Source organism: Sphaerodactylus townsendi, linkage group LG10, assembly GCF_021028975.2.
Source record: "Sphaerodactylus townsendi isolate TG3544 linkage group LG10, MPM_Stown_v2.3, whole genome shotgun sequence".
Taxonomy (NCBI): Eukaryota; Metazoa; Chordata; class Lepidosauria; order Squamata; family Sphaerodactylidae; genus Sphaerodactylus; species Sphaerodactylus townsendi.
The window spans coordinates 31,757,919-31,776,159 of record NC_059434.1 but is presented as its reverse complement, the minus strand read 5'-3'; the positions used below and the strand labels follow the sequence as shown (position 1 = coordinate 31,776,159).

At 39.7% G+C, this 18,241-nt stretch overlaps 1 protein-coding gene across 2 annotated transcripts in view; it reads right to left on the bottom strand.

Annotated features, from left to right (window-relative positions):
- Window positions 1-9,471: 9,471 nt before the first annotated feature.
- DCTD (dCMP deaminase) overlaps window positions 9,472-18,241 on the bottom strand; it is a 34,003-nt gene continuing 25,233 nt past the window's right edge. For both annotated transcript variants that reach the window (XM_048510226.1, XM_048510225.1), the window contains exons 5-6: window positions 13,432-13,528; window positions 9,472-10,733 (exon numbers count right to left, since the gene is read on the bottom strand). In XM_048510226.1, the coding sequence (XP_048366183.1) occupies window positions 10,655-10,733; window positions 13,432-13,528 (176 nt within the window). In that variant the 3' untranslated portion in view covers window positions 9,472-10,654. The remainder of the gene's footprint in view (window positions 10,734-13,431; window positions 13,529-18,241) is intronic.

Below are 18,241 nucleotides of genomic sequence, written 5' to 3'. Positions count from 1 at the left end.
ATAACATTCAGACCTACAGAGGCAGGTAGTGCTTGCTGACTGATGGAATGGACCCTGAAGTTAAACAGAGATTAGGAAGAGAAGTCCCTTTGTCTCCTGAAACAGTGCCTCTTTGGGCAAATACCGGTAAAGAGCATAAACATCTTAACATTGCTAAAATGCCAATTATGGTGCCTGAGTAGATGATTACCAAATTTTGGGAGACAGAAACAAACTCTACAGTGGTGAACAAAGTCTTTAGAACCTGGGATCTTTTGATAACTGGAGAAACTTTCACTGAATGAAAGCTGCAGCAGTTGAAAGCACACAGGAGGTCTTTCTGTCAGTAGGGTTCACTTTAATCTCTTATGCTGAAAGTAAAGCAGAGAGGGAATGAAACAGATCAGAACACTTCCATTCAGTCTATGTTTATTAATAACATTGTAGCACAATGATGATTGTACCGTATTACACCTAATAATAAGAATTGTTAACGCTTTTTAATACTGGGAGGAAATTTATATTTATCATAAGGCCTTGGCACATGAACAGTGAACAGAACAGAATTCACGGCAGACATCTCACTGTCTTTCCCTTCTCAGTGAGGTGCTTTGATCCCACCCCCAGCAGTTCTTGAGGATTCGGGGAGTGTCAGCGACAATATGGGTCAGGCTGCAGTTGGAGGAGATAATCAGCAGAAACCGCTCCACGCTTTTTGGTAAATGAAACAAGAGCTCCTTCAAAGATGATTAATTTATCCTTTCAATTTCTACCCCCTTCCCACTGCAAGCCACATTCACAGGCTCATTTCTCAGGGTCTCCTGACTCTGAGGTGACCTCTGTGAGGTAATGAGGGGTTTCTACCAGCAACAGCAAGATGGCAGAAGATCCCTTCTGAGAACTCTGCTCCATTTATGGCTCAAGGGACTCAATTCTCAAGTTTTATGTCTTTGTCTTTCTGTAATTTGTGTTTGTTAGCAACTGTCTTTCTGCATTTTCCTATTATATACCAGATAGAAGAACTTAGCAAACTAATGTGACAGATTATCTGTTACATTTCACTGTGGCGTAATGTTTCTTTGTAGTTTTCCTCTTACAAAAAATAACGTGAAAATGTTTAATAAAAGTTGAAGATAGACGGGTAAATACGTACAGTGAGATAACCCCTGGAAATATCTTTTTAACCTGACTTCTGTAAGTTATGGCTTGAATCATGACATTTATTTTCATGCAGCTAAGCTAGCAGAACAGCTGCATCATGAGAAAACGAAGGAAGATTCGCTTGCAAGTAAAGGCACTATATGTTATGTTCTGTATGCAGAACATATCATAAATCTGGATTTGACTTACATGAAGATGGAATGAGAACTGGCAAAAGGAATATTAACAATTGGAGGTATGCAGATGATACCATCTTACCAGCAGAAAACAGTGAAGGCTCGAAAAGAAAAGTTCTAAACTGGGATTACAATTGAACATGAGGAAGATTACTGGGGAATTACACAACTTGAAGCCTCCATCACCAGCTCCCGTGCGAACGCCCCCCCCCCCCCACCGGCAGAATTCCTGCCGGTGGAGGAGCGCCCTTTCCGCAGTGCAGAAAGGGCCTATGAGAAGGCAAGAGTCACTGGAAAAGACAATAAAGCTGGGAAAAATCAAAGGCAACAGAATAACAGGAATACCCAATATGAGATGGATTGACTTCATAAAGCCACGCAGCTCGGTTTGCAAGACCTGAGCAAGGCTGTTCATGATGGGACGTCATGGAAGTCATTAATTGCTAAGATCATTACAAGTTGGAAGTGACTTGACAGCACTTAACACACATACAAGCCACCTTAAAGACTGCAAGATAGAAAGGAGGCTAATTAATGGCTAGTTAATGTTTTAAATTAAAACAAATAAAAACAATACAAGTTTGCCTTACACAGAATTCTTACAAGTTGACAGCAGCTGTCCAGCATCTCTGGCACAGATCTTTCATACCACCTGCAACCTGATCATTTTAACTGGGGATGCCAGAGATGGAACTTGGAACTTTCTGCATGCCAAGGATACACTTCTGTGCCACAGGCACTTTTGATATAAATGTACACACCAGATCTCTGCTACCCACAAAACAGGATCTTCTCAAAGTCCCCCCTTTCAAGAACGTGAAATGTTATGTTTTAGGCATTTGTGTTGCTCCCCAGTTTTGATTGTTTTGTGTTGCTCCCCTAGGAGGGCGAAGATAGGCCCCTGTTCATGGATCTTCCGGAGAATAATGGGTTCTGACAACTGGGAGAAAGACAAAGCATATCAATACTCCAAATATTTAAATAATTGTCCCAACACATTTGAGTGCTCGTGAGTTGAGGGAACCCACTTTACAGGGCAGCTGGTCTACACTTGTCAAGGCAAAGCTCAGCTCACTCAAGTATCTTTTTTATTGCAAAGACAGATTTCTTACAGTCGATTCAGAATTAAAGCTAAAAGAACTTTGTCCGGATATCAGTCAGAAGTGATTTAGTGTCACAAAGGACAAAGCCATAAACTGTTATTGGATTTATAATAGAAATCTCTCTATCTCCTCCATACTTGCATTGTGACATTGGCCAACTGCCAATACAGTAAAAGCAGTATAGATATAATAATCTCAAAATGAAATGGCTTAAATGCAGCTACTCTCTTCCCCTTTTACAAGGAAAAATGTATTGGTCAAATCTAAACTCTTCCTGAGATCTCTGTTGGCTTTTGATAAATTTCAAGCCATTCATGTCAAAGCATACTTCATAAGCGAACATTTCATCTCCTGTTCCCCATACATTTGACTTAAAAACTACAGGGAACATCTCTCCTCATCGGAAGTCCCCGTCAGAACTGTTTTAGGCCGCGGTTTTCAAATAATAGACTGGAAAAAAACTAGGTTCATAGTAATTTTGCAGGAACTGAATGGACAAAATACTAAATTGGAGGGGGGGCATAAAGATGTATGAAATCATGTCTGCAGTGAAGGGGAATATAGAAAATTTGTCTTCTTTGTAATACTAGAACTTAGAGGCACCCACTGAAATTGATGGGCAACAGATTCAGGACAAACACATCCTTATTTATTTGATGAGTAATTAAATTGTAGAATTCACTGCCAGATGATGTAATGATGGCCGTAAGAATAGATTATTTCAAAAGGACATTAGGCAGATTAAGGAGAATCAGTCCATCAGTGATTTATGGAGAATAGGTCCATGACTACTAGCCATGATGACTACAGGAAATTTCCACATCCAGAGGCAGTAAATCCTTGCATATAGTTGCTAGGAGGCACCATCAGAGTAGTCTTGGCCTACTGACAATTGGCTGATCATTTGAAACAGGAAGCTGGACTATATGGACTACTGGTGTAATCCAGAAGGGCTCTTATGTTCTTCATTGATATGTATATCTGATAAACACCATGTCTATCATAACTTATTTTCTTTAGAAATATGCAGGCAGTAGGGAATGTTGATTATGTTCTGGGGAGTTCACACAGGGAAAGGTGAAATTCAACAAGCTTGTCTGAGCAGCCTAAAACACATCCAGTCCTCTACAACAGTAATCAATCCACCAAAAAAGCACAACATTTCAAGAGGAATCATGCACAAAAGCATTGTGAATGTGAACATCATGAAGGGTCATTCTATCATTTATGATGGACTTAAAATAAAGTTTAAAAAATTTGATTCAAATGCACTCAACAATCCAGATGATCTTAAAGACTGATATACAAATGAAACCAGGGACTTTTCTTTTGCATCTAATGGACAAACAGTTTTTATTTTAAAGGGAACTTTGCTTTATACATAACAGCAGCAACAAGAATATTATATGCACAGAAGTGGAAAACTTCATTGATACTCATGTATCTGATCCTCGCCACTGGACAGGGTGGGGATATGTTCTCTAAGGAAACCGGCAACCTGGGGCTCACCTGAATGGTCCTTGCTGTCTCCAAGGAGTTACATAGTGGGCCAAAAGAGGCCCCACCCCTAGGTAGTGGGATGCAGATTGTCCCTGATGGGCACAATATCAGGCGAACCCCTGCTTGGGCCCAAACAACCCAGCAGTCATCAGGAACCTTTCAGGATGGGCAATAGAATGGTTTGTGAAGATATTGGAACTGTGGTTTTTGTGTGGCATTTATGTTTATTATTATTTGTTGCTTTTTGTCTTTAAAAACAATACAAAGCAACAACAATTATTTAAAGTAATAGTAGTAGTAGTACCACAGCAAACAAGTTAAATGTGGGAAGCAATCCCTATAAATAAGGATCCCTATAATCCCCATAAGCAATCCCTATAAAGAACACTCCTACAAATGGCCATCATATTATCTGAAGAGCCATTGCCACTACAACTGAATAAGCATAAGCATTTTATTGTCATTGTGCACGCACAACGAAATTTACAATGAAATTTACAATACGAAATTTATAAATGGGAGAGACATCACGAACAACTTCAGTCAGCCAGTCAGTAAAACCTTTATTGGCATAATAAAAATAGACATGAATAGTGTTAATAGGGTGGATTAGAATCCATGCCCTATGAGGAGAGACTTAGGGAGCTGGGTATGTTAAGTTTGGTGAAGAGAAGGTTAAGAGGTGACATGATCGCCATGCTTGGATATTTGAAGGGATGTCATGTTGGTGAGGGAGCAAGCTTGTTTTTTTGTTGCTCCAGAGACAAGGACCAGGAGTAATGGGTTCAAGGTGAAGGAAGAGATTCCACCTAAACATCAGGAAAAACATCCTGACAGTAAGGGCTGTTTGTGGAATGCACTACCTCGGAGTGTGGTGGAGTCTCCTTCTTTGGAGGTTGTTAAAGAGAGACTGGATGGCAATCTGTCAGGAGTGCTTTGATAGGGTGTTCCTGCATTGCATTGCAGGGGGTAGGACTTGATGGCCCTTGGGGTCTCTTCCAACTCTATGATTCCATGAATTTTTATCAGCTAAGAGAAACTTGATTTGTATATCTTCATTGAGCTTGACCCAACCTTTGTAAATATTCTGTTAGTGGAGCATATTGGTGGATAAAATGCTTACAATTTGATAATAAATGTGTAAGGGAGTCTGGCATGTCACATCCAAAGTAACATGAACATTGCAGAAAGAGGATCTTTTGATATCTCCCCATGGTAACATGGGGGGGGGGGAGTATTAAATTGGGCCATCATGAATGCACGTCTATGCAACACTAACAAGTTCTGCAGAAGCAATAGCATATCTGCCTTCAGGGATTATTAGGTCATTCAGAGTGTGCTTGCTACAACAACAAAACTTAATACTATTTTAATTGGTACTTTTTATCCAGTGATAGCCCAACTGGAACTAAACAGTTTGACTGAGGTAGAAGCCTGAAGTAAGATATGTCTTCCCATTTGCTGAAGGTACATCTCTCTGTGTTGTGGACCAGCTAAAACATGTTATGACATAGTTTGTGTGCATGAATTGGTGGTTTAGGCATACTATGGCTCCTTCCGCACATGCAGAATAATGCACTTTCAAACTGCTTTCAGTGCTCTTTGGAGCTGTGTGGAATGGCAAAATCCACTTGCAAACAGTTGTGAAAGTGGTTTGAAAATGCATTATTCTGCGTGGTGCGGAAGGAGCCTATGTGTCCTTTTCCTCTGGTGTGCAAAAAGTATTTGAGCAAACAGAATACACATTAACTTGAGAATGAGACACTTGTAAGAGAAGAATGATTGAAAGGGTGGCAGTACCCAGCATATCGTTCATTCAAATCTGTTCTTACACATAATCTGTTCTTCAAGCATTCAAGCCCTGCTTAAGATCATTCTTCTGTTGTTTTGATCTCTCATTTTTGTTGGTCATGAACAAATAACAGAGAATGGCCTGCTTCAGGTTTGTATGAGGGTAGTACTTCCACTGAAAAGTTTGGGCCTTTCATATACCGGTGGCAGCAATACTTCCCTCAGATTTAGTGTCAATGTGGCAGAAATACCAAATAAGTAAGAACATAAGAACAAGCCAGCTGGATCAGACCAGAGTCCATCTAGTCCAGCTCTCTGCTACTCGCAGTGGCGCACCAGGTGCCTTTGGGAGCTCACATGCAGGATGTGAAAGCAATGGCCTTCTGCGGCTGTTGCTCCCAATCACCTGGGCCGTTTCCGCACGGCCTCCTGCCGCCCCCATGCCGCCAAGAGTGCGGGCGTGAGGCTGAGCTCCGTTCGCACGCAAGCATGCGTAACGGAGCGTAGAAGCGAGAGGCCGGCAGACGGCAGGCGGCTCCCGCGACGCGGGCCGCCCTGCTTCGCTCCCTCCCGCCCCACTCGCGGTGTCCTCCTGAAATTAAGCCTGCGGGGCGTCACAGCCCATTCCGCGCTGCCCTCCCGACCCCTGGAGGTCGGAGGGACAGTGTTAAAGGCGAGAACTGGCTGCACGCCAGGCTGGCGACGCAGGAGGACACAGTGAGTGGGGCCCGAGAGATAGAGACAAGCGCGTCTTCCGGCGGCGCGGTTAGCACTTTTGCGACCGCAGGGAGGACGCTCCCTTCCCAACAACAACCCTTTAAAGGAGGTTGTTGTTTAGAGCGGCTTGACGCCGCCCTGGGGAGGGAAGAAGAAGAGTCAGATGCGCCCGCTGCTGCGTTGCAGCAGCGGCGCCGAACGGGCGGCCTGGGGGCGCGCTTCTTTTTTTGGCGCCCCCAGGTCCGATCATTAAAGCTGGGCCGGGTCACGGAAACGGCCCTGGTCTGTTGAGGCATTTGCAATCTCAGATCAAAGAGGATCAAGATTGGTAGCCCTTTTAAAGCTATCCAGGTTAGTGGCCATCACCACCTCCTGTGGCAGCATATTCCAAACACCAATCACACGTTGCGTGAAGAAGTGTTTCCTTTTATTAGTCCTAATTCTTCCCCCCAGCATTTTCAATGTATGCCCCCTGGTTCTATCATATCATATCATATCATATCATAACTCTTCCCTTCTGGAACACTTCCCTCTAACAACCGCCTGTTAACAGGAATAATAGAGAGATGTCAAAAACATTTCTGCACCACACAGTTCCATTTCTCCAAAACATCATCAACATTAAGAAGAAAGCTACTGTGATCTGGCATTTAATATTTGCATGTTTCGATTAACCATATGCTTCATTGAAGCCTTATTGGTTTCCAATAAGATAGCTGTCAGTAGGCACAGGGCAGATACGGCTTTACTCTCAGTATGGAAATCCACTATTTTGCTCTTCATAAGTGCTACAGAAGAGTCGTTAGTGTTATATTTTAAATGTACATTTGGCCAAGATACAATTCCTTTAATACCCAGTTAATTCACTGCATGAGGAAGAACCTCTCCAGTCATCTTTGCTGTAGATTGCAATATTTGGAGGATTTCCTGGTTCAGAGCCTTATGAGCTTAGCTTCCTGTCGTAAATATTAGATTTTATGTTAAGCCATACAGCTTGTTTTATGAAATCACTTATCTAATAGTTTGCGTCCTGGAAGTATGGTGCATTGTCCTTTTAGGCTATAATTTGGATTATGTAAATTAATATAACAAAGCCCCTACTTCATGGCTCAGATTTGGACGTCAGGTTTTAGACCTGTGCTTTTTATCCCTATAATTTGGTACTAAACACTCCAAGTGATCAGATTTCAAAATGAAACTGTGTACCCTTGAAATAAAAGGTTTTTGAGACATTACCACGAAACTGTCAGTACTCTTCTCTCACAGGCACTATGAAACAATCTGGCTACTCCTTTCAAGTTGATGAAAGAGATTATAGAAGAGTTTCATGGGCAGATTGCTGTAACATAAGCTAATGAATCTTCTGTGATCCCCAAACCTCTTTCTAGAAAACCAGTGGCTAAATTAGCCTTCATTGATGTACGTGAAAAAGCAGACTTCTTTGCCCTAATGAACATCACTTTTGAGTTCATGTAACCTTCAAGTATCATTCTGTTACTCGGTTTGATGAGATCTGCTATCTGCTATATTGGGATTTAGCCTTCCTAAACAATTTGGTCAACAACTGCAAAATTTATCTCTCCATTTACTCAACTCCAGATCATTTATGAATAAATTTAACAGCACTGATTCCAGTAAACATTACTGCATTCACACTGTGCTTTCATGTCATTCTGAGAACTATTTGTTTTGAGGTGTACCATATGGTGTGGAAAGTAACTGAGTAAAGGAATTGTATGGGAATTCTGGGTACTCTGTTCTTCTACTACTTCTTTGTGGTAAATAGTAACCCCCTTCCACTTCCTTTCACACACTTCTCACAATGTAAAGAGACTGGAGATATTGTATGATTTTAATTGAAGAAGGGAAGAAATTAACTCTTCAGTTTAAAAACTATGCTGAATTCCTCAGATTCTCAAATTCTTACATATTATTTAATATTAACTCTTCACTCTCTGTTAAAGTGAAATATTTCCTCAGCATCAATTCAGTTTGTTCAATTCTGTCACAAGTCTACTTAGACCAGTGATGGCAAACCTTTTCGAGACCGAGTGCCCAAATTGCAACCCAAAACCCACTTATTTATTGCAAAGTGCCAACACGACAATTTAACCTGAATACTGAGGTTTTAGTTTAGAAAAACAGTTGCCTCTGAGGCACGCATTACTCTGGAGTAAGCTTGGCATTACTCTGGAGTAAGCTTGGCGAAGCAACCGTGCAGTGCTTTGAATGGGTGAATCACGACCCTAGGAGGGTTTACTCAGAAGCAAGCCCCATTGCCAGCAACCAAGCTTACTCCCAGGTAAAGGCCAGCCTAGATGTGTGTGTGTGTGGCACAGAAAGGACTCTGAGTGCCATCTCTGGCACCCATGCATAGGTTCGCCACAACTGACTTAGACAGTCACTTAGGTTTACCTAGACCTTGCATTGCATTATCTTGCATTGAGCAACAACACTGTTCCATTAAAAATCCCTATTTCCTAGCACCTATTGAGCTACTCTTCTGGCTTCGTTCACTTGTGCCAGTTTTGTTTTTTTTGCTTTCAGTCATATGGTCTCCCATGCTATAGGTAAGCCAGGAAGAGAGACTGGGCTGGGATGAAGTGCAGATGGGCACCCAGCATGATTATCGTGTCTATTAGAGTTCTCCTTCAAATATAAAAAAAACATACAAACTAGAAACATGTTTGAAGGTAGACATTCTTCTCCCTGAAAATAGCTTTAGCAGTTCTATCTCCACTAATGGCCAACAAACTCGCCCACACATGGAAAAACCTTCAAAACCAATTAAGCTAATTTCACATGGAAAATTCAGTCTCAGTCGCTGCAGAACAGAAAATATCTTTACACATTTGCACATAACCACCACAGTAACATCATAACCTTTCTTCAGCAGCCAAGTAATTTTTGATCATTACTCTTTTATGTAATGATATAACAAATGTATAAAATATGCTTTGAATATGATTGCAGAAACAGCAGCACTCTAGACTAGAGCCAAGTACAAGGCGTAATATCACAATAATGAGTCCACTTCAGCAAAGTTGCTTTTTAATAAGACTTTAATAATACTGGTAGCAAGCCAAATTGCATAATGTCTTAACATACAGAAATATTTCAAAGAGAAAATAATAGTCCATCACAACATTTGAAAAAAATAATACCTTTGGGACTGGAAACAGTTTCTAAACACACAATTAGGTTTATTTATTGTTTAAAACCCTATCAGACTGAAGAGGAAGATAAAGAAAAAATTAAAGGGGATCTAGTTTTAGTAAACGTTTCTAAAATGTATGGCGTAGAGCCAGCTTTTAACAACTAAAAGCAAGCTAAAACTATAATTATGACTTATAGCATATACTGTCTCAGCACAGACTAAATCCCCTTGGTTTCTTTTAGAGGAAAAGTAGTGATTACCTTGGAGAATGGTTCTAGAACTGGAGTATGGTGCATTGTCTAGTAAAAATTTAGGCCAATAAAAGTAATTTCCCTTTTAGACACTAAAAGCAGCTCCAAACAAGGCCCCATAGGTGAAAACTGAATGATTTATTAACTTACCCTTTACTAAACTGAAAGTATCTTGGGGAGAAGGAATTAAAGCTACTCTAAAACTACATCCAATACAAAACATTCTTCAAATGTAATTGAACACATGCTCATGTGCTACACTGCAACAGGAGAAGCAATTAAAGAAACGAACATCTGGTAAAATACCACAGTACAATGCATTAGCATAGGTATCACACATACCACAGTATTCTGTCTGTTATATAGATGTCTAGGTTATTGTTTGAATGTCAACGTTATCATTGTTAATAGTTGTGTTTTCTGTTGATCCAGGCTAGCGCACATGTCATATACATATGTGTTGCTGAAGTTTTCCATTGGGGTTTTTCTCCACAGTCAACTGCTCATAGGTTACTAGATTGGAATTTCAGCTTTTTAAAGTCAGATCAGACGTCTGACAAAGGATACAAGGGATAGGACAGCTTTATTGCAGTATACACAAAAGTGCAGGTCTCATTTGTAGATTCCATTTAGGAGAAGTTTAGAAAAATACAGCAAGTCAAAGTTTAAAGGTATGGCAAAGGATGACAACAATTCTTTAGGCATCAAATATAGATAGTAGTGAGTATTAACAAGTTATGCCTAACTGCAGGGTGAAAGCATTACCATCTTCTTAGGAAAGGATAATCACAATCTTCTAGAAATGTAATTAGATGTAACTCACAGAAGCTTTTGACTTGATCTGTTATTAATTGAATCAAAATCAATTACTATCCTACTGCACTTTGGTTTGAATTTCCTAAAAATAAAGAAAAGAAAAAAGATATTAACTAGTGAAGTAGTTAAGCATTTTGTTTGCTTTGGCTTCCAACTAAATTTTAAGAAGGAAAAAATATCTTGGATTCACTGTGTGTTTTATCTCTATGGGAGCCAATTATAGTGCACCATACTGAGAGAAACCTGGACAAGAAAGACTAAGACAAAAAAGACACATAGGGTTGCTTAGACTGTGTGTTTCTCAGCTATTGGAGTTCATAAATTAGCCAGGAGTCAAAGGATTTCTCACAACTTAGCTGCAGGAGGCAGCATCATGTAACCAGTTTTCCTATAAAATTTGATATCTTTCTTTTTCACACCAGCTTTTCATACAGAAACTTGCAAAGTTTGTTTCAGTAGTTTAGAGCAAAGGAGAAATCTGATGCATTATATAAGTAGGACAAAAATATATAAATTAGCTAATATGGATTTAATCACAATTATACAACTGTAAAATTAATACTACCAACTAAGCCCTTTCTTTCCCATCATTACAGCATCTGCGGCTGCAATTAGCAAGAAAGGTATTTGAGGACTGTGTATATATTTTACAATCTACCAGTAAACAGAGGATTATGTAAACAGTGTGGATTTAGTGACTCATTAAGCCTGACAATTCAGTTCTCAAGATTCATTAAGTATAGCCATATCCTCACAAATCAATACACAAGACAAAAACAGTCAACACAACACTGGATAAGCTTGGCAAGGTAATTACATACAAGCTTCATTCCAGCCTAACAGCTGGAAATGCTGGAGGCATTCTAACCATGGACATGTTCCGAAAGGATCTCACTTGTGATATTAGCCGTATCGGGGTTTCCCAATCAGTTTAAGCCTGCAGGCACCTTTGAAATGTTGACACAGGGTAGCGGATGCAACTACAAAAGGGCTACCACAGGAGGCAGAGTCAACCACAAAGTACCAAGGACAGAGGGTATGCATAATTCTAATAGTAGCTTGTCAACTTTGCAGGCAGAAGTTCTGTTTAACAGGGTGTCTTTTAAAGTAGCATATCACACAGTGAATATCCTTATTCAGTGATGTTAGCTGCTAGCCATAACAATACTGTTGGGTTTTTTTAAATCTGCACAGCTAATCAGATCTCCAATGGCCAATCAGAACTCTGCTGGGCAACCCCCCCCCCCCCCCCGGTCTCACTTACTTTCTGAGGGCACTTGGGTGGTGCCAGGTAAGGTGTCAACATCCATAGTGCCCATGGAGACCACACTGTGGACGGACCCCTGGGCCATACAGCATGCTGAAGAATTCTTGGAATGGAATGTCATACATTGCATACTGGTTCATGATTTTCACGGAAGCCTATCAACTGGTTCTCAATCAACATGTTTCAGCATCAGTAAAGTTATGTGTGCAGGCATATTAACATAAGAAGAACTTTGCAAATCAGACTAGTGATCCGTCTCCTATAGCATTCTGTTTCACACAATGGCATCACCTTTCCCTGATATTGCTTCCTAGCTCTACTGTTCAGAGGTTTACTGCTTCAGAGAGCTCACAGTGTTACCAAACCACAATTTACTTCTAGAAACAACTTACCAAAAAGCTACCCCTTTTTCTTTGCACCTAGAGAGTCTACCAAAGAAATTTGCCTGGGCATTTTCCCTAGAATACATGTTTTACTTCTAAATAGATGACCTGGTTTCACCCAGACAAAATTGTTTCAGTGTAGAAGTATGTGTGTCCCAGGCCATAAAATAAAATGTGTATTTTTAAGAAACCCTGATGAAAAGTTAAATAATGCAAGCTGTCATACAGAAATATCACTTAATGAACTGGATCCAAATAACCATAAGTAGAACACATCTTTCCCACCTCTACTGCAATCCTTTACATCCTATAAAGAGCAAAAGAGCATTGTGGGCCTGCAGTGGGATGGGAAAATGGGCAGAAATCGGGGGGGGGGGTGTTAATGGAAAATGCCCCTTTCTGCTTACTGAATGGAGAGTTTGGATCCAATTCATGATATAGATGAAGAAGAGGAGTTTGGATTTATATCCCCCCTTTCTCTCCTGTAGGAGACTCAAAGGGACTTACAATCTCCTTGCCCCTCCCCCCTCACAACAAACATACTGATGCTAAAAGGTTTCCATAAAGGGTATAGTCCCCATAGAAATTAGTATTTACATTTAATAATACTCTGTCATGAATTGCTTTTTTCCTGCAGACCTCATTTTCAGAGTCTGAAGTTTGGCAGGGAACCCAAGCATTTTTTTTTAGGTGGCAACATGTTTGAATTCACTGTGACATCATACACACAAAGAATTCAGAACTGACCACAGAAAATGAAGTCAAAAGCCAACAGCACCATACCCTGGAGTGAGATCATTTAATTAATTAATTAGATTCATTTGTACCCCGCCTTTCTCCCTTATGGGGTCCCAAAGCAGCTTACATGGCTATCCTCTCCTCCATTTTATCCTCACAATAACCCTGTGAAGTAGGCTAAGCTGAAAGAGTGGGAGTTGGCTAATGAGCTTCCATGTTATGTGGGGATTTGAACCTGGGCCTCCCAGATATCAGTCTGACACACTTAACTACTCTACCACACTACAGACTACAGCCAAACATGAAGAAATCCTGAGTAGGTGTGGGACACCACAATATCATAAAATCATGGAAGAATACGGAAAGGCAAAAGTCCCCGAGAATCACCTCACCTGTATATAATTCCAGCTAAATCAAACAAACGTCGAGCAGCTGTCATCTCAGGAGTGTCATGATATTTATCTGACATAAAGATAACTTCTTTTATACCTACAATAGTAAAAAACACTAAAATTACAAAAGTGTTACTCAAGATAAGACAGATATGCTGTTGGTAGAAGATATGCATACAAATCCTTAGACTGCAAAGTAGCTCTGCTGCCAATAAAATATTTTCACATATGTCAGAATTCTTCAGTTGGTCTTTTGTTCACATAGTTCAGGGGCAGCCCAATGCAAGGGTGGGCAGGTGAACCCCCTCAGGAGATGGCGCAGGCTTACGCTGCAGATTTGCACTCCCCGGGGGGACATGGGTGTGGCCGTTTCTGGGGGTGGAACTGACCTTGCTTGGCTACCATTAGTAGTTCAGCCCCCTTGCACTGGTGGAGCCAAGCCTCAAAGATATGCCACAATTGCAGATCTCTTCTTTCCCCTATGGGGGATTCTAGGGTTTTATTTTGTTTTACATGTTAGCCTTCCCATGCCACGGGAAAGCCCTCTGGAGGGTGTGGAGCACCACTGAAGCAGAATCATCTTTACCCACCCAACAGCTCTGAATTGGGCTGTAATTTTGCTATTACTACATATACTGCTAGTTCACTCACCCAGTCCTCCTGGCATGAAGACTCTTCTGCTTTCCATTTTGATGCAAATGTAACTCTGGCTGCCATTATCATATATCTAAACAATTCTTCCAAAGTATTGTGGAAGGCTTTCACGGCTGGACTCAACTGGTTGTTGTGGGCTTTCCAGGCTGCGTGCCTGTGATCTGGTAGATCTTGTTCCTAACATTTTGCCTGCATCGGTAGCTGGCATCTTCTGTTAGGAACAAGATCTACCAGACCACAGCGGCACAGCCCCAAAAGTCCACTACAACCAATTCTTCCAAAATGTTTGGAATATTTTTGGCAAAATGTCCAACAGCATACTCCTAGCTTCCATAGCAAGTTTAATTTTTAGAATTTTCTGGATTTTGAAATGTATTTTCTTTCTATTTTTAAAAATCTTTTTGCACATTCTCCACATATGATAGAGTGCTTTTCCCCCTCTTTACATCACCAGCATTTCCCTTTATAGTTTTTGTTCATCTTCTCAATATTTTTGGTATAATATACCACTGATAAAAACATCTTGTACCAGTTTCCTCTTAATGTTTGACTGGACTGTAAATTTTATATTTTTCATCCACAAGGTTTTCCATTGTTGGGAGAGGTATTTCTTCCTCAAAATTTTGTATGCATCTAATCATGCATGTTCTTTTTCTGTCAAATTGACCTTAAAAGGTTATAAATTCATCTTTAAAATGTTCTTTTTGTTGCATTATCATCCCTTAAAATTTAGTCAGCTCCCTTATTATGCCATTACACTTCTGTGTGATTTTTAAATCCTGAAACTAATTGAAAATATAATAGACGTTTTACCTTTTTGCCTTCTTCCTTCACCTTTTGCCAATATTTTATTTCTCCTTTGAGAGTTTACCATGCCTCCATGTTATAAATATATTATTTTTGTAACATTCTTACCATAGTATGTTTCTATAGGTAACAAGCATGGAGAAATTGAGGGGCTAACAGTGCAATCTTTAGGAGAATTAATCCAGCCTAAGCCCATAGAAAAAAATTGCTTAGGCTGGATTGCATTGCAACTCTTCCTGGGTAGATTCCCACATTTTGAGTAGTCCATCTCTGATTATATGGCTTTAATTTTGCACTGTAGCTTTTTAAACTGACTTTTAGCCCATGGAGAATTAAGCAAGCCTACTTTCAAATCACTATTTCCAATTTTATTATTCTTTAAACTGGGTTTTTAATCTAATCTGCAATCCAAACCAGGCCAGTTTCTTGACAATATAATTTAATGTTAGATACTGCCAGTCCTCCTCTCTTTTCTCATTTTGTAATACTTTAAATCTGATTCTTGGCTTTTTTGCGATTCCATTTTTATCCGTTTCTGTCATTTCTTCAAGGCTTTTTTCCTTGTCCATAGATTGGTTACATGAAATAAAAACATAATTTTGGTAATACACTTATTTTCATTATGGAGATTCTTCCTAGCCTAAATGTTTAGTTTAGACTGTCTCTGAAGGCCCTCTTTTATCTTCACCCACATTGTTTTTTAAACAGTGTGTCATTTTGTCCAGTCTGGTTTATTCCCAAAAAATAACTGGATTTTATATTACTGCATATCCTGTAGACTTTCTGATATCTTTCTCTTCCTGTTCCATTAAAAATTTTAAATTAATTTGTCTTTTTCTTGTTGATTTTACAGTCCAAAATAGGAACAAATTTTTCAATTCGTTCTATTATACATTTCATCAAGAGGTGAGGGTTTATGATTGCCAGCACCACATCACCAGAATAACCTTTCATTTTAAATTCTTCTCCATCCACCCTCCATCCTTTAATTTGTGGGTCTTGTTGGATCTTAGTAGCCAGCACTTCTAGTGCAATAAATAAAAGTGGAGATAATGGACATCCATAATGTGCTCCTTTAAAAAAAATTTAAACCCATCAATTAAAAATCCATTTATTACAATATTTGCATGCTGTTTTATATAAACACTCTGTATCCAGTGAATGAATCTTGAACCACAATTTAAACCTCCAAGGATTTTCAGAAAAAAAAAGTCAAGATACTTTGGCCCCTTCTGCACGTACAGAATAAAGCACTTTCAATCCACTTTCACAATTGTTTGCAAGTGAATTTTGCTATTACACACAGTAAAATCTAGTTGCAAAGTGCATTGAAAGTGGATTGAAAGTGCATTATTCTGCGTGTGCAGAATTGGCCATTGTTAAAACAACTTAGGAACACACAGCCCCATCTAATGGCCGAGCAGCTGAATGCAGCGCCACAGTCACATTGCCTTGCCATTCCCAGGAGGGCTTTCAGAAAGCACAGGGAGCCAAAAGACAAATAACCTCCCCCGCCAAGCCCTCCAAAGGGCTCTCATGGACTTATGCCACTGAAAAGGTGGTGCAAGTCCAGGAGCTGGCATTTTTGGTGGCAAAGTGGGGGTAGAAGCCAACTAATGTCAGCTCCACCCCAGCCACACCTTCAGAATGCCCCCACAACACTGGTATAAGCAGCGGGGGTACAGGAGCACTGGCATGATATGCACCTCGGTGTCTGGCCATTTCGGCAGGCCATGGCAGCTGCCCGCTAGCAGATCCACCCTTCAACCAGGGCAAGAACTCTAGGACAAGTACTCTAGGACAAATGCTTGCACCCAGTGGTGGGATTCAGCAGGTTCGCACCACTTCGGCAGAACCGGTTCTTAAAATGGTGCTTGTATACAACCAGTTGTTAAATTATTTGAATCCCACCACCAGAACCGGTTGTTAAATTATGTGAATCCCACCACTGCTTGCACCGGCTCCACTGACAGATCCTCCCACCCTTTGGATGGAACCAATAAACACTGCTTTTTCCCTTCTTTTCACAAATTTGTATTAACTAGAAAATGTTCATTGTCTTTCATGATTTTTTGGGTATATAGAAAGGCAGTCTGATCTGTATGAATTATTTTTGTTCTACATTCCTTTGCCTCTTTAACATTACTGAGAAAAAAGTTTCAAGCACATCTAGTTGGTTTAATTGCTTGATCTCAGTTAAAATTGCTTTATTAAGGCAATTTTTATGCTATTCCTCCAGCATTTGAATCCTGACCATTATTTTCTGACCACCTTTTCTTTTTGGCTGAGTCTATTAGGTTCCCTCCTATGTAAGCCTTCTGGTTTCCCATATAATTGCCATCAGGATATCAGCTGTGTTTTGTAACATTAAAAAAACTTCTATATCTTTTCTACCTTTTTAAACTATATCTTCTTCTAGTAGAAGATTGTCATTAATCTCAATCTTTTCCTTCTACCTCTGTTTTGTTGCCAAGCAACTGCTAACAGTTTTTTGATCTGAAAAGGTCTGGTAGAATCTTTGTACTCTCTAGATTGATAACTTAAGTTTTTGATATCCAGCACATATCAATCCTTGAGTATGTTTGATGCCCGTCAGAAAATTAAGTGCAGTCTCTAGTATTTGGATCTTTGATCCTCCAAGCATTTTCCAGTTGTAATATTCCCATACAATTAAGCATATTTTTAAAAAGTTTGCTTCCTTTGTTTTTTGGGGCCTATATTATTTAGGATCCAGTACCCCATCCATGTCTTTAAGTATCATTATTTCTCCTTCTTGAAAATCTAATGTAGATTGAAATAAATTTTCAAAATAAAATTATCTTGCATTGTTTGGGGCATAAATCGTAGCTAGTGTGTAAACTGGACCATCCCGGAGCCTGATTTTCAAAGCAATATATCTTCCTTCAGAGTTTCTTAATTATTTTATAAGATTCATCTGTATTTTAATTATATAAACTATAACTTCTTTTTTTGGCCCAACTTCTTATTATTTAAAATCTGTTCATTTTTTCTTTCTATGAGTTTCTTGAATGTATAATATGTTTGAAATTTGTTTTTACTGGGTTAAATATTTTTGTTTGCTTAGAAGGAGAATTTAGACCTTTAGTATTGATTGATACAATCTTCATTTTGCTCATTTTATCCTAATGCTGCACCTGATTTAATTTGTATTCTTTATCTTGTGCTCTTCCCCCACCCCCTTCTTGTTTTTGGAGAGCTCTCTTCTGAACTAACAGGAGATTTTCTTTCCAGTTCTTTCTCAGATTCTTCGGATATATTTTCAGTTAACAGTTCTTCTGCCAGTTACTTAGCATGTTCTGCTGAAGTGATTATTATTAAAGAATTTCAA